At 46.3% G+C, this 19,548-nt stretch overlaps 1 protein-coding gene across 2 annotated transcripts in view; it reads left to right on the top strand.

The window, feature by feature from the left end:
* SLIT3 (slit guidance ligand 3) overlaps positions 1-19,548 on the top strand; it is a 717,262-nt gene that overhangs the window by 545,686 nt on the left and 152,028 nt on the right. For both annotated transcript variants that reach the window (XM_043488926.1, XM_043488927.1), the window contains exons 8-9: positions 2,759-2,922; positions 12,712-12,853. In XM_043488926.1, the coding sequence (XP_043344861.1) occupies positions 2,759-2,922; positions 12,712-12,853 (306 nt within the window). The remainder of the gene's footprint in view (positions 1-2,758; positions 2,923-12,711; positions 12,854-19,548) is intronic.

Here is a 19,548-nt window from a genome sequence, read left to right as displayed (position 1 = left end):
GACAAGGGCCTTCATATGGCTTCAAAGACAGTCTGGGTCTCCTCTTTTCCATGTTCCTACTTGGGAGAGGAGAAATTCCTACAGAAACAGACAAAGGGCTAAGGGCCATCTATAGCTGGCTTAAGAAGACGAGTTGCTTAGGACTGGCCGGTGGGGATTCAGGAAGAAACAGCCTAATATAATCTTCCAAAAGGAAAACCTCTGACATTTTGATTATCCCAGAAATTTTTCAGCTCAGTAAGGATCTGACTTACCTAAATCTCATTTGTGTTGTTTCATTGATCTCTCCCTTCTCATTGGAACTGATGGGAATTTGTTTGCATTGATCCACCTTGTTTCCTTACCTTCTATACCTCAGCGCCAACGAAGGCAACTGCCTTTCCCAGTAACAGCCAAACTCATTAAAAGGCACACACAAAAACCTCTGGTCCCTCAGCCTGTGTGTGCCAATGTAGCCCACCTCTGCTCCGCGTTGTCACCAAGAGCTGACCCACTGCCACCGTTTTCCTAGGCAGCCTTTAGAGCTGGTGGTGTATTCCTGGCCATTCCGTGCTCTCTCTCTCAACAGCTCACTGATGGGTCAGGAGACAGATCATTTTCCCTCATGCTGCAATTTCCCAACAGGTCCCAGTGCAGAAAAGGGATTCCCTTCTCCCCTTTGCGCTCTTTAGGAAAGAGTAACCAACTCCAGGTCCTCCGCCAGGCTCGCCCTGGCCTTGACACAAAGTGGCGTCTTTGTCGAATACATACATGTCTTGCCTGCTTCTTAGCACTGAGGTCCTTCCCCCCAGCTTAGGGCTTTTCCTCTCCACCCCCTTCCCTCCTGTTGTCCCTCTCTCCTGGAGTGCCAGCTTGGGAGGAAGCCAGGCTCACTTCCACAGCATTAGGACCTGAGCTCTGATGCTCAGAAGCGAGACTTGCTCTGGACCCATTATAAGCACCGTCTCTTTGCTCTCGCAACTGACTTTGATCTTAAAGTATTGGCTCTGAAATACAAAAAGAAAATTATAATATCACAATTCATCACTTTTAAACAAAATCATTAAAAAAATATATTTTCAAATATTTTTCAGCAGAAAAAAAATTATATTCTGGGTGGAATGTGGGTTCATTTAGTCAGTCGGATTCAGTGGGGTCTGGGGCCCCCACCCCGATGTTGCCGAGTTCCCCAGTGGCCCTGGCTTACCCAAGGTTTGCACCCATGCAGTGGCAGGGAGTCTCTGCCTGCAGGCAGCACAGACGAGCTGACTCAGCTGATGTTCAGCAGTGTTGACCTTGCACTAAGTGGAGTGTGGTCAAGAACCCTTCAGCTCTCTCCACATCAGGCACGGATGTAGCCTGAGCCCACTGCTGTGGGCTGCCACGAAGTATTAACTGGCATGACCCGGAGCACTTGAAAGTCCCCAGATACGGCTGGCTGGCTAGCACGAGCAGGGTGGGGTGCTGAAATTACATCAGAAAGCCAAGTGTATGGTGAACTGTCGTGACTAGAACTTACCCGCGGGCTACTTGTAATGACTGAGGTTGTTAGGGAGTGTGGACGCTGGAAACCCCTGATACAGAACCTTGGGGAAGAACCTTTAGAAGCCCTGGCTATCCTTAGGTTGCCCTCCAGACAGTGGTAATGAAATTTCACTTAACCAGTTGGGGTTCCCCTCAGATGTGGAATCTGCAGATCCCTCTCAGGAATCTTACTCAGTCCAGGATGAGAAATCGACCTGGAATTATAGCTGCTAGAGGGAGAAAGCCCAAGAGTCCTGAAAACAAATGGAAAGCCTTTTCAGAAGCCCTGAAACAGTTAGAAGAGCAAATACACCGGGTGGAATTGAACTTGGGAAGGCGATAAAAGGCACTCCAGAGAGATTGTTCTGGTTTGCAGGAGTCTGTATGGATAATACCTTATTTAAATAGGACTATGGAGAGAAGATGCTTTCTTCAGAAAGCCCCCTTCTCTTTGTGACCTGCTTACCCTGGCTAGTGCACACAGCGGTATTAGTTTTAGGCTCACCAGTGTGACATGAAAAGTGAAAGTCACTCAGGCGTGTCCGACTCTTTTCGACCCCAAGGACTATACAGTCCATGGAATTCTCCAGGCCAGAATACTGGAGTGGGTAGCCTTTCCCTTCTCCAGGGGATCTTCCCAACCCAGGATTCAAAGCAGGGTCTCCTGTGTTGCAGGTGGATTCTTTACCAGCTGAGCTACCAGGTAAGCCCAGCATGACATGAAGGGGGTCCATTAAAGAGATTTAGAGTGAAAATGAAGGAGGGAGAGAAAAGATTGTGGCAGATCATGGCCACAATTCACTATAGACTGGGGCCTGGAGATGAGGAAGTTGTTGCAAGCCATCTGTAACTCAAGTTAGCTGAAGTAGTGACATTTGCACCTGAGTCACCCTTTTGGAATTTGGACCTGAATCAGGATTGTCAGTGTAGTAATGTCACCCTCCCTCTCCTACATGCTGAGGCTTTCCCAGGTGGAAATGAAAAGGGTGGAATTACTATTAAGCAATGGGAATTGCTCAGAACCCTGAAGGCCACCATTGGATGTGGCTGGCACGAGAAGATGACTGTCATTTGTGGCTTAGCAATAGTAGGGTTGAGGCTCCTGTGGCAGTTTGCAGGGCAGAGGGCAGTTCTCCCCTGGGGTCCCGAGGATTGTCATGCTGGGCAAAGGAGCATGGAGGCTGGGCGCTCCGTTCTGCCGGTGGCAGCCTCCCCTCTTCCTGCAGTGACAGCCTCTCTCCTCTGTCCCCCCCAGGCGCCTCCACTCCAACCAGCTGTACTGTGACTGCCACCTGGCCTGGCTCTCGGACTGGCTGCGACAGCGGCGGACCGTCGGCCAGTTCACCCTCTGCATGGCCCCCGTGCACCTGAGGGGCTTCAACGTGGCAGACGTGCAGAAGAAGGAGTACGTGTGCCCAGGTGAGATGGCGTGGCTGCCCGCCCCTCCCGTCCTGCCGCTCGCCCCCTGGGAGCTCCCCTCAGCCGTGAACACATGCCCGGCCCAGAGCTTGGTGTGGGGCATCTAGTGTGCCTCCAGGCACGCCAGAAAAGAGGCTCTTACTGAAGGAACTCATGGATCCCTTTCTGTTAAGCCTCAGAGTCCATCGATGCTAAGAAGCTAACATTCGTTAGGTCCTTTAACATTGGCCAAACGCATCCCTAAGCCCAGTTGCTCCTAGAAATTGAGAGTCAGGCTAATAGAGGCCATTTCCAAATCTGCTTGCTTGGAACTCTTAGCTCTGTCTCTTAGTGGTGTGTGACTTTGGCAAGTTGCTGCCCATCTGCCAACTGGAAATAATCATCGTCTATAACTCAGGGAAGGGGTGGGAGGATCCAGTGAAATAATTCATATGAAGCACTTAGCATAACACACAGCACTTGGTGAGAGCTAATGAGTGGAGCTTAATTATTAGAGTTTAGTGGGCCCACAGAATGTGCCGAGCAAACACGGGAGTTTGACCTGTGGGTAATTGAAGTGTAATAGGACAGAAAGCAGAGCTGTGCTAGGACGTAGCTGAAGGCAGCCTAGGTGCCCAGGATGCGAGGTGACTGAGTGACCTGAGAAACGCTTCTCAGAGGAGGTTACCTTTACCTTGGGTCCAAAACATTATTTGCTCGTTTGCTTTTACTTTCATTGACATTCTCCAATCCCATCAAGCCTTCCCTTTTCTGGTGGCAAGGATGTAGAGCTAATCTCTTAATTGCCTCAAAAACAGAGAGTTATCAGTTGGAGAATTCCCCAAAGAGGCACTCCTGAAATTCAGGAGCTCAGTCCTGCAGCTGGTGTCCAGTGACTTCTACAGACTGATCTTGGAGTGCTGATGTGTAGAAAAAGGAGCTTTTTTTAAATTTTATTTTTTTTAACACCAAAAACATTTTGCATTGGGGTATAGCCAACTAGCAATGTTGTGATAGTTCAGGCGAACAGTGGAGGCACTCAGTCATACACATACGTATTTCCATTCTCCCCTGATCCCCTGCTTCCATCCAGGCTGCCACGTAACATTGAGCAGAAATAAGGAAAAAGGAGCTTTCTCAGTACAGAAGCCGACTACATGTCAGGGGACCACGTGTGGCCAGGAGTTCAGGCTGGCCCTCTCCGGCTCTTAGGCTGCATTTGCCACATGTAGGAATTTCCCCTGAATTCAACTTCACACTCTGCTGCTTTCCCCTGTCATGTTACAGCTTCATCAAATTCTTTTATCATCCAAAAACATTTTAACACGTCTCCGAGCAGTACCTCAACAATTTCCTATAGACACCCACTTAGAAATCACTTTCCATCAAACACATAATAAAACCGTTTATCATACAGGCACCAAACTCAAATATAGTGACTGTAATTACAGTAATTATTAGGCAAAGGGTACAATATCGGCATAAGTGCCAGTGAAAGAAATAATTATAGAGTGCAGGAGTCATCCAAGAGCTAGTGAGAAAAACTAATTGGGGAAAATGGTAAAACACATCATTATAGGTGGGTGCCAAGTTTAAAGCTACACACCGACATGAATACACTTCGTCACAAAAGCACCTTCCTGTCAGAGAAGTGCCGAGACATTGCTCACCCAGCAACAGTCAGGACCCAAAACCCAGGGCGGGAAGGCCGATCCTTCTGGGTCTTGAGGGTGCTGCTGCCCCAAGTCTCCCTCCTCTGAAAAGGCTGGATCTCAGCTCAGTTCAGTCGCTCAGTCGTGTCCGACTCTTTGCGACCCCATGGACTGCAGCACGCCAGGCCTCCCTGTCCATCACCAACTCCCGGATTCACTCAAACTCATGTCCATCAGGTCGGTGATGCCATCCAACCATCTCAGCCTCTGTCGACCCCTTCTCCTCCTGCCCTCAGTCTTTCCCAGCGTCAGGATTTTTTCCAAGGAGTCAGTTTTTCGCATCAGGTGGCCAAGATATTGGAGCTTCAGCTTCAGCATCAGTCCTTCCAATGAATATTCAGGACTGATTTCCTTTAGGATTGACTCACAGGTGGGTTAATAGTTACATAGGTGACTGTTACCTTTATCATATCGCCTGTTTATAGCAATCTTGTTTATTGCTGTGATGGTCCCTGTGGCTTCTTAATACGAAGCCAGTTGTCTTTAAAGGACATGAAAATTTAATCCACAGACTCCAGACTTGAATATGCTGTTGTACTCCACCGTCTCACTCATAGTGTAAATTTAGGGGAGTGGCACATTGGAGCCCCTATGCATGGGGGATTTTTTAGATGTTTTTCCCAGGTTCTGAAGAATTAAAAACAGGATGCTCTGCCGGGTTACTTTCTGAAAAGTCAGTCGGATCCAATGGCAAGGGGAGCTGGGGAGTTGAACATCATGGTGAATGAAGCATCTCATTAGTGGGGCTCAGGAGGAGCAGCCCCTCTAAAAAGTATTACATCTTTAATAATGATTCAAGGTAGTTGATGAGACTGTAAAAAAAAAAAAGGGGTGCCGGAGGAAGCAGTGTAGAGCAAGGCTCAGCCTGTGTACATGCAGGAGGTCAAAGAGATGGGCTGTTCTCGTGTACCTGCCACCATAACTCAAGCCAGGTGAAGTGAAGCCCGCCTCTGAGGGCGCAGGCCCCTCCCCACAGCAGAGCCCAGCAAGGCATCTGAAGGAGCCAGTCTGGGACAGACCTGACGGCAGTTGTTTAAAGCTGCAAAACCACCAGGGTTCTGCCTCATGCAAGCTGTTCCTCCCAATACCCACAGGAGACGGACTTCAGTCAAGAAAGAAGGGGCGTGAACATTTCTTTAAAAAAAGAAATCGTCTGCTCAGGAGAGAGAAAGGCATAGGGCAGCAATTAAGCCGTCCCTTTGTATATTCATCACCAATGGTCCCTCCCAGAGCAGCCTAAGAGAAACCTCCCTGCGCCCCTATGCAATATCAAAAAATTATGTTCAGATAGCTCCCTCTGAATTAAATCTGGCTGTCTGGGCCCAGCCTCTTCTCCCCAGAAGCCCTGGCTACAGGCTTCTTATCATGCCAGTTAACCCAGAAGTTTGCTAGCAGCACACTTGGGTAAAATCCATCTCCTCTGTCAATGGTCCCCTTCAATCAAAGGCATTTATTTTCCTCCCCTGGGGAGACAACTGGAACTTTTTCACAAGGGTGGGAGACTATTTTATTTATTATTAATGATTTTCTATGATATACAATGGGACTGCTTGGTCTCCTTTCGTTCTTGCTGAAAGGATTTCTCTGTTAATTTTCCTTGTTTTAAGAGAAAGCTTAGGGCCATAGGACTAGAAGAGTTCCTGAATGGACTTTATGAGTTCATATAACAGATTGGAGAAAAGGTTCTGCTTTGGCCATGTTTAGGCTCATGTGAGTTGCAAGTTACTGAATTTTGTTTCCCATCCTTACGTAAAGGGCTTGTTTTGGAGTTTAAACTCTAGGTTTTCTCTTCCTTGTGTCAATTTCCTGATGCCTTAATATGATCAAGGGTATTAGCTAAATATTTGACCTCTTGAGTTAATTATCTCTCTCCTCTGAACATCTTTTTTAAGCTTTTCATTTTATATTAGAGTATGACCAATTGACAACGTGATAGCTTCAGGTGCACAGCCGAGCAAGTCAGCCGTGCATGTCCATGCGTCCACTCTCCCCCAAAGCCCCCTCCCATCCAGGCTTCCACTTAACACTGAGCTGTACCACAGGTCCTTGTTGGTTATCCATTTTAAATGTAGTAGTGTGTATATGTGGATCCAAAACTCCCTAGTTACCCCTTCCCACCACCCTCTGAGCATCTCTGAACCTGTTTATGTGTCTCTGAATGTGAGATATCTCTTCATGAAGATTGATCCTGTCTCTAGTAACAAGGGGCCACGTCTTGCATTTTTCCAGGTGCCCCATCACCTAGAGCAGTGCTGGTTCCTAACAGCCTCTCAACAAACTCTTCCTCAGTTATTATTAAAATGAAATAGATGTATCTCCTTGGAAACAAGAAACTTTCTCCTTCTGCTTCCTTTTTTTAAAATTTGAGACTAGTTACTAAGTATAAAGATAATTAAGGTAAGCCATGACAAGCCGCCCATCTCCTTAGGAGGTTTTAATTAAAACACCATAATTGGACATTGCAGGAATGAGATTATTAGGTTTATTTAGCCATTCCCCAAATGATCATGCCTCTGGTATTTAAATCACATTCATTTATATTCTCATCATAATTGCTTGAGTCCCATTGTCATTCAGTCAGTTGTTGGCTTTTGAAAGGCCAGAGGGCAACAGGGATGCTTAATTTGAATACTGGAATTAATTTATTTCTACACGCTCACCAGGCCATTGGATTTTCCAACTATGTTCATTCTACTGGGTGAAGTCCTTTTTAAAGACAGACAGAAAGAAACCCGACTGTAACACAAGCATGTCAAGCAGTCTCCAGTGTGGCTGACTCAGTCTGAGTCTTGCCCCTGAGCCTCCTCTTCCTGCTGCCCAAGATTTCAAGACTTTGACATTTTCTGTTTCAGGGCAATAGAAAGGCATGGTGGGTGTCTTATTGGCAGAGGAGATAGTAGAAGAGCCCTTCTATTACGGGAATAAACATAATGGATCTATGTCAGGGTATTTTTTGTTTTTAGTTTAATTTTTTTAAATCTTTTGGCCACACTGTGCAGCATGTGGGATCTTAGTTCCCTGACCAGGGATAGAACCCAAGTCCCCTGCGTTGGCAGCATGGAGTCTTAACCACTGGACCACCACTGAAGGCCCTCCATCAGGGGTTTTATGAGGATCAAGTGAGATGACACATTAATGCGGCACATAGGTAATACCCCATCAACGTTAGCTGCTCTTATGAGAATGACACAACTGTGTCCATGCGCAAGCACGCTCCTCTCTCAAGACTTCTGTTTCCCCCCATCTCCATGGCCCTCTCTGGATCTGAAGTTTAGTGACTTCGGCCTCACTCATCTGGGCAGACAAGTTAGGGCCTTTTGCTTTTAGGGTGATGATCACCTTCATTTGCCAACAAGAAGAACGAGGATGAGGTGAGCGCTGAGCAGGAGTCGGCGCTGCTGCCTGCCCTGGTCACATCCGCGTTCTTCTGCTCGTGTAGGACCGGAGGGTGGCCTGCAGGCAGTAGGGGGAGGAGGATCTGTGCAGTGTCCACGTGGGAGCCCCCGGCTCTCACCCCGTGAGCGTTCTGGCCGGGAACGCATTCCTGCCCTCTCCCTCGCTGAGGGCTCGCAGGGCTGGGAAGCAGCTCCCTTGATGACCACTAAGATCAGGAAGGGCCAGCATGTCTGTTCCCCCAGAGCTCTGCCCTGCCCTCCCTGCAGACATCGGACCTCAGTCCGGGAGTCTTAGGAGACCTCTGAAGGCTGGACATCTCAGCTCCCTCCTTGAGGTACCTCAGAAGTGGCTTTGACTCCTTACTGAAATTCTCGAGCTTTGGTAGTGATTGAGGAAAGGTGAGACGGTGCCCCAGAAGAGAGACAGGCACCTGGCCCGCACGCCCATCTCCCTGCTCTGATGAGGACATCCTTCCACCCCAGGGCAGTAGCGTGTTCACGCTGGGCCTGAAAGAGGTCCAAGAGCAGAGGAGCCTGGGCACTCATTTTAAAATGAAGAAAGGAAGAGCAAGTGCATGTGCACTCCTAAGCTTATGAGAGGATGTCTTAGAGAGTAGGTGACAGAAGGTCTGTCTGCTGGTCCGCCAGTGCGCTCTGATATAAGGCCTTGCTGTGCCAGGGAGGGAAGGGGGCGGTACCCATCAGCAGGCTCGCTCGAGGACCGTGAGGACTCATGGGTTCCCCAGAGAACACATCATGTAATGGGAACACATGTGTACGGAGCAGGCACATACCTAGACAGACCCTCCCACTGAAGATCCGTACACGCTCCTTCTATCCCATATTAAAACTCTGTTTCCATTCCTCTCTGCTTCCTAGCTTGTAGTCATAGAATTCGCTGGGTGGAAAAGTAGGTGCTTCCGTGCTTTGTCCCCGTTGGAAATCGACTGTCCCCTGCACCACCCTCTTTGGCCTCTGAGTGTGCGGACAGGAAAGGCTGAGAGGGGCGGCTTTGCAGACAGAGCTCGGTGCAGGGCCTGGACTTCCCTGCTGACCCACACAGGGGAGCCAGGCTCAGATGGGGCCACAGGAGACCGGACCAGTGGCCTTCACTGTAGCTAGAAAGACCTGCGCTTCAGCCTCAGAGTCCTGTTTCCCCAGAGCCACTGTCTCCCCACTCTGGGACTGATCCTACGGACAAGAGCCCAGGGCACCCAGAACTCAGGGAGCCTGCCCCTAGGGTCCTTCCAGAGCTTGGTGACATTCAGGCCCCACCTCTCTAAGGCTTCTGGGCCAATTTCATTCATGGATTCATCCTCTCCCTCATCTAAGGTGTGTTTATTGACTTGTATTGCGCCCTATTTTAGGCCCTGGAGATGTAATAGTGAAGAAGGTGGAAAAGGTTGCCGCCCTTTTGGAATTGACATCCCAGCCTCAATCTGTCCAGAGATGTAAGGCCTAAGGGGGGGACTCCTGCCAGCAAGGGATTCAGAGACCTGAAGGGAGACGGGCTTGGCCCCTAGAGCACTGACTCAGGGGGAGTGTTTCCAGGGAAAGTGAACTCATCTTTCAAGCCTGGCTTAGACCCTGTTTTGTTACAAGAGTGTAGCTCCCTCACCACGTGTGAGCTGCCAGCCCAGGTTGCTGACAGAGGCTATAATTACCAATGTTTCCCTCTGTGTAATTAAAGGTGTTGTTAGTGACCTGGTTAAGGAATCTTTTCAAAGGCTTTTTGCCTTGACAACATCCCTTACAACGCAGCACAGCCTTTCTTCCGAATCAGAGCCACCCCATGAAACACCCAGCTTGTTTTCAGAGGGACTCAAAGCTGCAGTCTGGATCTGGTTTAAACAGAATTCATTTCAGCCTAAAAGTCAGAAGTGGTCTCTTTGAAGAAACTCCATTTCAGAACCTCCTGTTGCCCATAGGAGTACCAGAACATAATGTCTTTCTTCCATTCTCTTCTGACACACCCCGTCTACGTCACAGTTTGACAGGTCAAAAGCGGCACGGCCGTCGGAGACCCTGTGCCTCAGTGGGTGGAAAGGCAAGTGCTCAGGCCCAGGGCGCTCCGTGCAGCCCCTGACACTTGCCCTCCAGGAAGGGGCAGGGTGTGGCATGTCTCCCCGGCTGGCCAGGCGCCCGAGCCCCTTGATGTGGAGGGCCAGGTGTGGCGGTTTTCTCTGGTGGGCACCACTGCACTTACAAAAGCCCTGACATCTGAAGCCTTCCTGCTCTGAGCCTCCCTGGGCGGATGTGGGTGAGGGGACGAGAGCCCTGCCCATGATAGATCTTCTTCGCGACCTGTGAAGAGAGGGAGCAGAGGAGGGGAGGCTGTCAGATGTCTCAGTTCTCCTGTTTCCGTTTCTCTGAAGAGCAGTGGTTGACCTTTAAACTCAGAAAGGATGTCAGTGGTGCAGTCGAAACTTCTTGTTCACTGAGATGGCAGCAGAAAAGTTCAGGGTGGGTACTATGACTTGCCCAGCATCCTGCAGACAATCTGTGGCCGAGCCAGACCCATTATTAGTAACAACAACAATGACAAATAACATGACTGAGCTCTAACTGTGTGCCACAAACTCTTCTAAATACTTTACATGCATTAACTTCGCCTTCGCAACAAAGCCATGCTGTGAAGTAAGTTTTGTTGTTTCCCCCCATTTTAAAGATGGGGAAAACTGAGACAGGAGGACTTAAGGATGATACTATAGAATCAGGGTTCAAATTGAGCCAGTGGGACTCCAGAGCCCACACTTTTGGCCACAATAAACTCATTCCTGACCTGAGTTTCTTACAGGCCAGCCCTCTGGGTTTGTCATTTTCTCAGAAGTGTAAAGACTTTCCCAGTTTGGAACAAAGCCAGCACCACCTCGCTGTCTAAGAGAATGCTTCACTTGGGGATTTTAATGTAAATTGTCATCTCACCGGCATTTTCCATGGTCTCTGTTAGATCTACTAGTGTGATTCTGGAGAGTTTGAAGTCCTTGTACCCTACACAAGAATGTTTTCTTGAATGTTCCATCTAAGGGGATGTTTTGAAATTGCATGCGTGCGTGCGTGCATGCGTGTGTGTGTGTGTGTGTGTGTGTGTGAAAGTGAAGCCAAGGGAAGTAAGAAGCTTTGGTCACTGAGTCAGCACTTTCTAGCAAAGCAAATATTCCTAAGTAAGCCACAGGCATCTGCTTGAGTCTTAAAGAAGGACCACCCCCAGGTATAGGGACTGTTGAATGCAGAGGAGGGCCTTCCACTTTAAGGCTCACTCAGCGTCTGAACAAGGACTGACCCCGGGCCGGGTCAGTCCTCTGATTCAACCTCTGTAGTTAGACTTGCTCTGGCTTCCCACGCTCAGCTTCTGCAGTGAACAGGGGCCAAACCAAAGTCATCTTTCTCTACAGACACTTTCCATGTTTCACGTTTTATCTTTGACCAAGAGCCCCCGACCAGATATTCCGTGTCTGAAAAGTGAGGTTATTTGCAGAGTTGGTCTGAATCTGCTCTCAGCCAATGGCCCTTTGCTCTGAGAGGGGGACCTAGAAAGACATTGAAATTGTCCCTGCTGGCTGGATCCCCGGGTGTGAGGTAAGGTCCTGAGGAGGCCATTGGGTTGAGTTTACCTTTTGGGCCATCCTGTCCACATTTGAAAAACTAACCACAGGTTTGAGAGTCTTACTTCACTTTGAAGAAACAGTCATAATATGAAAACTTATACACCGTGTTTTAAATTGGAATTTACTTCTGTTAGTGATTTGATGTGACCACCAGAGAAACTGATTAAGATTCTTATGACTCTCTGAATCTTGAGTTAGTTTGCCGGTGTGTATGTTTATTTTTACTTGGCTTTCTTTCTTTTTTTTTTTTTTTTAATTTTTTGGCCATGCCTCACGGCATGTGGGATCTTAGTTCCCCGGTCTTGTGTTGGAAGCACAGAGTCTTAACCACTGTACCACCAGGGAACTCCCCATTGGCTTTTTATTAATAAATAAGCACCTTCCATACCATTTTCTTGTTTGTCTTTTTTTTACCACTTTGCATTACATTCACATGGGTTCTCACCTCAAGCAAAATTAAGGCCCCAAAATGTGTAGTAACTTATTCACCTTTTTTTCTCATAAGTTTTATTTGCATGATCTCTGGACAGAAAAGCTCTTTGAACAGGCATTGAATGTTGCTGTTGATGGCTGTATTGACATTCGGTCAACATTAGTGCCCCCAAATGGGGAAATTCTGTCAACTTTTCTCCTCCCACTTGGGTTTGAGAGTGCCTTTCAACTACTTGAGAAAGGAAAGAAGGTGTATCCACACTCAGTATCCAAGCCCCAGATAAAAGATCAAAACCTCAGGGTGTCATTCAGACTTTGGACCCCTGAAAAAGTAGCCCCAGTGTATGTTCTTTGCAGTCCAGTGGTGTATTTCCATGTGCAGTTGACTCTGAGAGTAACTCTGTGACTGAAAAGCTGGCATGATCAGATGACAGAGCAGGTGGAAGAATCCAGAAATAGGTCAAGGTCAGGCTCTCTCCTCTTGGCTGAATATTTAGCCAGTTGCACCTGTGACTCCCAGATGAGGGGTGATGTCAGCTGGCGATCATTTTTCAGGTAGTTGATGTGGTAATGCTGCCTTCTTGGGAAGCTGGTTAAGGATCACAGAAGCCCAAGGAGCTCCTCACACTGACGTGAGTTGACCACTGTGTTCTGACCCCACAGGCCCCCACTCGGAGCCTCCAGCCTGCAATGCCAACTCCATCTCCTGCCCTTCAGCCTGCACTTGCAGTAATAACATCGTGGACTGTCGAGGGAAGGGCCTGACGGAGATTCCCGCCAACTTGCCAGAGGGCATCGTTGAAATGTAAGTGCCTGCCTGCCACCATCTGTCCCTGGTGAGTTCACCTCGTGGTCTCGGCCAATCCCCACAGGCTGGCGGCATGTTGGGCCGTTAGAGCTGACCGTTGAAAATGCTCAGCCATCTCTTTGCTCTCCTTCCATGCTTTCCCAGGTATGACAGCTCAGGGGCCAAGAGCGTAGATTCTCAAGCACAGTCAGCACATGACAACCCATAGACAAAATATTTTGTCCACCACCTATTTTTGTAAATAAAGTTTTATTAGAACAGAGCCACACCCGTTCATTTACATATTACCTATGGCTGTTCTTGTTGGGCATTATTGAGTAGTAATGACAAAGGAATTTACACCCCACCAAGCCTAATGTATCTTCCATCTGGCCCTTTACAGTAAAGGTTTACCTTTACATAGAGTCACTCCATGATTATATCCTAATTCTACCATGTACTAGCTGTATAATTATGGGCAAAATAATTGCTCTCTTTCATCTTTGGTTTTCTTATAGTAATGTGATAATTATAGTAATACTCAACAGATCATGAAAGCTAAATTAAATACCACATGGAAAGCACTTAGCGCAGCCCTTGACATAAGGGCAAGTCTTCTATAAAATGGTGGTGGTACAAAGTATATGAATAATGGACTAATTTTATAGCTACTGTTACAGAGCAAGAGACTGAGCTCTTCATCATTCTGAATCAGGTTATTGTCATCCAGATTAGGCCTTTAAGTAACAGACAAGTTTGTGTGTGTCTGTGTGTGCACTGATGTTCAAAATTTCAAGAAAATTCATTTGTCCATGTAGCTCAATCTTGTCAACTCTTCTCTCACATGTTAAAAGATGGCCAGTGTCTCATTCTGGATTAGTGGGTCAATGAACACTGACCTCAAGATCACTCCTTACATGACAATAATTGTTAACATTTTCTACCTTTACTTTTAGATGGCTTTATTAAACATTGGTTAGACAGAACCCCTCTCACTAGAAACATCATTAGATAAAATCCCTCCAAATAAAAGATATTGTATACATTTCCCTCACCTCTCTGCTACACCTCACCTCTCCCTACTCCCCCTCCTTCCCCCTCCTTCTCTTCCTTTTCCCCTCTTCCACCACCTGTTTGTCCTCTTATGTGTTCCCTTCTATTGCCAATGCATTCCAGTAGATAACCAAGTTGACCCTTTCATTCATTCACGGATTCATTCAACAAACATCTTTTGTGAGCCCACTGTGGTCCAATGATAATTCTGTGATTATGGAGCAGCAATGAACAAATAGACCAAATTTCTGCCCTTATGGTGCTTGCATTGCAGTGGAGAAAAGAGTGCAATGAACAGTAAACAAACCAAAGTAAGTTAGATAATATGGTAGAAGATGGGAGGTTCTGTGGAGAAAAGCAAAGAAGTAAGAGAGAAAAAGCAAGTGGATATCTGAAGGAGAGTGTTGCACATAGAGAGGACAGTGTGTACAAAGGCCCTGAGGTAGGGCTGAGCCTGGTATACCAGAAGGCCAATGTGGCTGGAGTGGAGTAAACACAAAGGAGAGCCTTAGTGGTTGAGGTCAGAGGGGTCATGAGGGGCCAGATCATGGGGGCATTTTAGGGACTTTGGTTTCACCCACTGAGACGAGAAGAAACATCCAGCTTGCAACACAGGGGCCTTAGTTTCGTCTTTCTTCATCTGCTTTGCTAACTTTTATCTGATTCCATTTGAAACATTCTCACCCAGCCCCAGTGGACACAATCTGTGCCTCCACACCCGTCCTGTAGGCAGGAACGAGTTAGCCAAGTGTGGTTTTGGTCTTCTTTCAGCAAGAACAGTGAATGCCCTTTGTGCTTCACTGGGACGTGCCTTCATCCCTCATGGTCCATTGCCCCAGCCTTGGAGAATCCTTCCTTCCATGGACCTCACTTAGACCTCACCACCTGTCCCTCTTGGCCCCTCCCTGCCTGTCTGCCTCTCTTGATTCATTCCCCTGCCCCCTTCTTTCCTTTTCTGCACCTGTGATCTTTCCACTGCCCTCATCAACCAGGTCTCCTTCTCCGCCCTGTTCACCCTGTGCTCCTCGTTACAGGAGCCTGCCCCTCATCTTCCATCCAGGCCAAAGTAGGACTCTGATCCTCCAAAGGTGGATGTCAAGGCAGCATTCCTGCCAACGCATGCCTCAGTTCAGATTCGCACTGAATATTCCTGTCTCTGCACCGCCTCACTTCTTTCCCCTTCCATCTGCCAGGTTTTATTTTTTCTCTTTGGCAACCACAGAGCTTCCCTTGACCAGGTCTCAAACCATAGCACGATGGAAAAGGCCAGTCTAATAATCACACTGTAACCATTGACCCCCACACCAGCCCTGGTTCAGGAGCTCAGGCCTGCTCACCCTTCTTTCCTACTCCATGTGCCTGCACTTCCAGCTTGGCCCTGGCAGGCTCACAGATCAGGCATCTGAGGGAGAGAAATCACAGACCTCCACACTGGAGGCAAAGCCCATGGAGGCTAGACCACACCTAGGCCATTGGGCTCACACCCGAACATTGAATTTTAAAAGGAACATGGACAGGCTAGACTAGTTATTTCTGAAAGCCTGTCTGATTATTACTGAGTTTTTTCTTAAATGAGGTAAAGTAAAAATAACAAGAACAATGTGATATTTTTCCACTGAGCAAAAAGATTCCATTTAAAGAAGCATCTTTTATTTTAATATTCTAGACTTCCTTATTCCATTATCATTATTGTCAAAAATATTCTTCATTTTATAAAATGATGGGCACTGAAGGAAGAATATGTGTGTATAATAGAAATGTGTTTAATTATATGTGTGATAATTATGTAATTATAAATATATGTCTGTATATAAATAGTATGTATAACAGACACACAGAAATTGCCTTAATTGATTAAATAAGAGGTCTAAACCACCTCAGTTCAGTTCAGTTCAGTCATTAAGTCATGTCCAACTCTTTGCAACCCCATGGACTGCAGCATGCCAGGCTTTCCTGTCCTTCACCAACTCCTGGATCTTGTTCAGACTTGTCCATTGATGGTGATGCCATCCAACCATCTCATTCTCTGTCACCTCCTTCTCCTCCTGCCTTCAATCTTTCCCAGCATCACAATCTTTTCTAATGAGTCAGCTCTTCACATCACATGGCCAAAGTGTTGGGGCTTCAGCTTCAGTATCAGTCCTTGCAACGAATATTCAGAGTTGATATCATTTAGGATTGACTTGTTTGATCTCCTTGCTGTCCAAGAGACTCTCAACAATCTTCTCCAACACCACAGTTCAAAAGCGTCAGTTCTTTGGCACTCACTTTCTTTATGGTCCAACTCTCACATCCATACATGACTACTGGAAAAACCATAGCTTTGACTAGATGGACTTGTCGGCAAAGTATTGGCTTTACTTTTTAATATGCTGTTTAGGTTTGTCATAGCTTTTCTTCCAAGGAGCAAGTGTCTTTCAATTTCATGGCTGTAGTCATCATCTGCAGTGATTTCGGAGCCCAAGAAAATAAAGTCTGTCACTGTTTCCATTGTTTCCCCATCTGTTTGCCATGAAGTGATGGAACCAGATGCCATGATCTTCATTTTTTGAATGTTGAGTTTTAAGCCAGCTTTTTCACTCTGCTCTTTCACTTTCATTAAGAGGCTCTTTAGTTCCTCTTTGCTTTCTGCCATTAGGGTGGTGTCATCTGCATATCGAGGTTATTGATGTTTCTCTTGTAAGTCTTGATTCCAGCTTGGGCTTTATCCAACCCAGTGTTTCTCATGATGTACTCTGCATATAAGTTAAATAAGCAGAGTGACAATATACAGCCTTGAAGCACTCCTTTCCCAATTTGGAACCAGTCTGTTGTTCCATGTTCAGTTCTAACTGTTGCTTCTTGACCTCCGTACAGATTTCTCAAGGTGGTCTGGTTTTCCATGTCTTTAAGAATTTTCCACAGTTTGTTGTGATCCACACAAACAAAGGCTTTAGTGTAGTTAATGAAGCAGAAATAGATGTTTTTCTGGAACTCTCTTGCTTTTTCTATGAGCCAACGAATGTTGGAAATTTATCTCTGGTTCCTCTGCCTTTTCTAAATCCACCTTAAACATCTGTAAGTTCTCAGTTCATGTACTTTGAAGCCTAGGTTGGAGAATTTTGAGCATTACTTTGCTAGAGTGTGAGATGAGTGCAATTGTGAGATAGCTGGAACATTCTTTGGCATTGCCTTTCTTTGAGATTGGAATGAAAACTGACCTTTTCCAGTCCTGTGACCACTGCTGAGTTTTCCAAGTTTGCTGGCATATTGAGTGCAGCACTTTCACAGCATCATCTTTCAAGATTTGAAATAGCTCAACTGGAATTCCATCACCTCCACCAGCTTTGTTTGTAGTGATGCTTCCTAAGGCCCACTTGACTTCACATTCCAGGATGTCTGGCTGTAGGTGAGTGATCACACCATTGTGATTATCTGGGTCATGAAGATCGTTTTTGTATAGCTCTTCTGTGTTCTTGCCACCTCTTCTTAATATCTTCTGCTTCTGTTAGGTCCATACCATTTCTGTCCTTTATTGAGCCCATCTTTGCATGAAATGTTCCCTTGGTATCTCTAATTTTCTTGAAGAGATCTCTAGTCCTTCCAATTCTATTGTTTTCCTCTGTTTCTTTGCATTGATCACTTAGAAAGGTTTTCTTATCTCTCCTTGCTCTTCTTTGGAACTCTGCATCCAGATGGATATATTTTTCCTTTTCTCCTTTGCCTTTAGCTTCTCTTCTTAGCTGTTTGTAAGCCCTCCTCAGACAACCGTTTTGTTTTTTTGCATTTCTTTTTCTTGGGGATGGTTTTGATCACCACCTCATGTACAATGTCACGAACCTCCGTCCATAGTTCATCAGGCACTCTGTCTGTCAGATCTAATCCCTTGAATCTATTTCTTACTTCCACTGTATAATCATAAGGGATTTGATTTAGGTCATACCTGAATGGGCTAGTGGTTCTCCCCACTTTCTTCAATTTAATTCTGAATTTGGCAATAAGGAGTTCATGATCTGAGCCACAGTCAGCTCCCGGTCTTGTTTTTGCTGACTGTATAGAGCTTCCCCATCTTCGGCTGGCTGAAAAGAATATAATCCACCTGATTTCAGTGTTGACCATCTGGTGGACATCTGGTGATGTCCATGTGTAGAGTTTTCTCATGTGTGGTTGGAAGATCATGTTTGCTATGACTGGTGTGTTCTTTTGGCAAAACTCTGTTAGACTTTGCCTTGCTTGATTTTGTACTCCAAAGCCAAACTTGTCTGGTACTCCATGTATCTCTTGACTTCCTACTTTGCATTTCAGTCCCCTATGATGAAAAGGACATCTTGTTTTCATGTTAGTTCTAGAAGGTCTTGTAGGTCGTCATAGAACTGTTCAACTTCAGCTTCTTCAGCATTAGTGGTTGGGGCATAGGCTTGTGATATTGAATGGTTTGCCTTGGAAACAAACAGAGATCATTTTGACATTTTTGAGATTGCACTCAAGTACTGTGGGTAGTTGACTGTGAGGGCTACTCCATTTCTTCTAAGGGATTCTTGCCCATAGTAGTAGATATAATGGTCATCTGGATCAAATTCACCTATTTGTAGGCTAAACCAGCTAGCCCATGAAATCTAGAAACTTGGGAATGGCCAACTTAGCCAGAGTAGCTCTAAAAATAAGCTGCCACAAACAACAAGCATGGTCTTGAGACTATAGACTGTGGATTCAGACAGACCCACATTTTAGCTCTTCCCTGCCTTTTAACCATTGACATAACATTTCAGCGTCTTGGTTTACTCAACTGAAAATGTAGAGGCTAGTGGTACCTTCTTAATGGTTCATGTGAAAGTTAGATGAATATATGCTATCAGATGCTTAGCTTTGGTTCTGGCACATAAGATATACAGTGTTAGCAGTGACTGGTATGATTTTACTATGACTGCGGCTACTCCTCCCACCACTTTTATCTTAGGCATGGTAAGACAGGTTGGGAACCACATCACAGGAGCTGGAATTACCTGCGTTAGATCCCTCCCTAAAGCTCATTCAGTTTTTTGAAGATTATGGTAGAATAGGTTCAAAAACTAGGCTAGCCACTTGCATTATGAATTGAGCCTGGCAGTAGCTCATTTTCATGCAAATATATACAGACATGGAAATAAGGCTGCCCCCAATAACCGGGCGCCCGTGGCCCACCAGACAGATTGCCTGGGACTCCTCTTGCTATGCTTCACTCATTCTCCTCATGATAAGATGAAGCTGTGACATCAAAGCAGTTGAGGCAAGGCTCTCTGGTTGGATACTGAGAGAACTTTGCAGAGGAAACCTGTTTGTTCCTTAAGGCAACAAAGCCTGTTGCTGGAAATCTGTGTGTTGGCCTGTCTTTAGAGCAGTTAAAATTCATATTCTTAATCAATGAGAGACCAGAAGATGGGAGAGGTCAAAAGATGAGAAAGAAGGAGCAGAGAGTGGACATCATAACATGCACCCCAAGATGCACAGGAAGTGTCTGATTTTCATCCAAAGGTATCTGAATGTGACTTCTCTTCTTACCATCAAGAATTTCACTTCAGGACTGCCCTGAGGTGGCTCAGTGGCTAAGACTCTGTGCTCCCAAAGTAGGCAGCCTGGGTTCAATCCCTGGTCAGGGAACTAGATCCCACATGCTGCAACAGAGACCTTGGCGTAGCCAAAAA

This window comes from Cervus canadensis, chromosome 16, assembly GCF_019320065.1.
Source record: "Cervus canadensis isolate Bull #8, Minnesota chromosome 16, ASM1932006v1, whole genome shotgun sequence".
Classification (NCBI taxonomy): Eukaryota; Metazoa; Chordata; class Mammalia; order Artiodactyla; family Cervidae; genus Cervus; species Cervus canadensis.
Note: the sequence above shows the minus strand (reverse complement) of the source record. Positions and strands in the feature narration are given on the sequence as shown.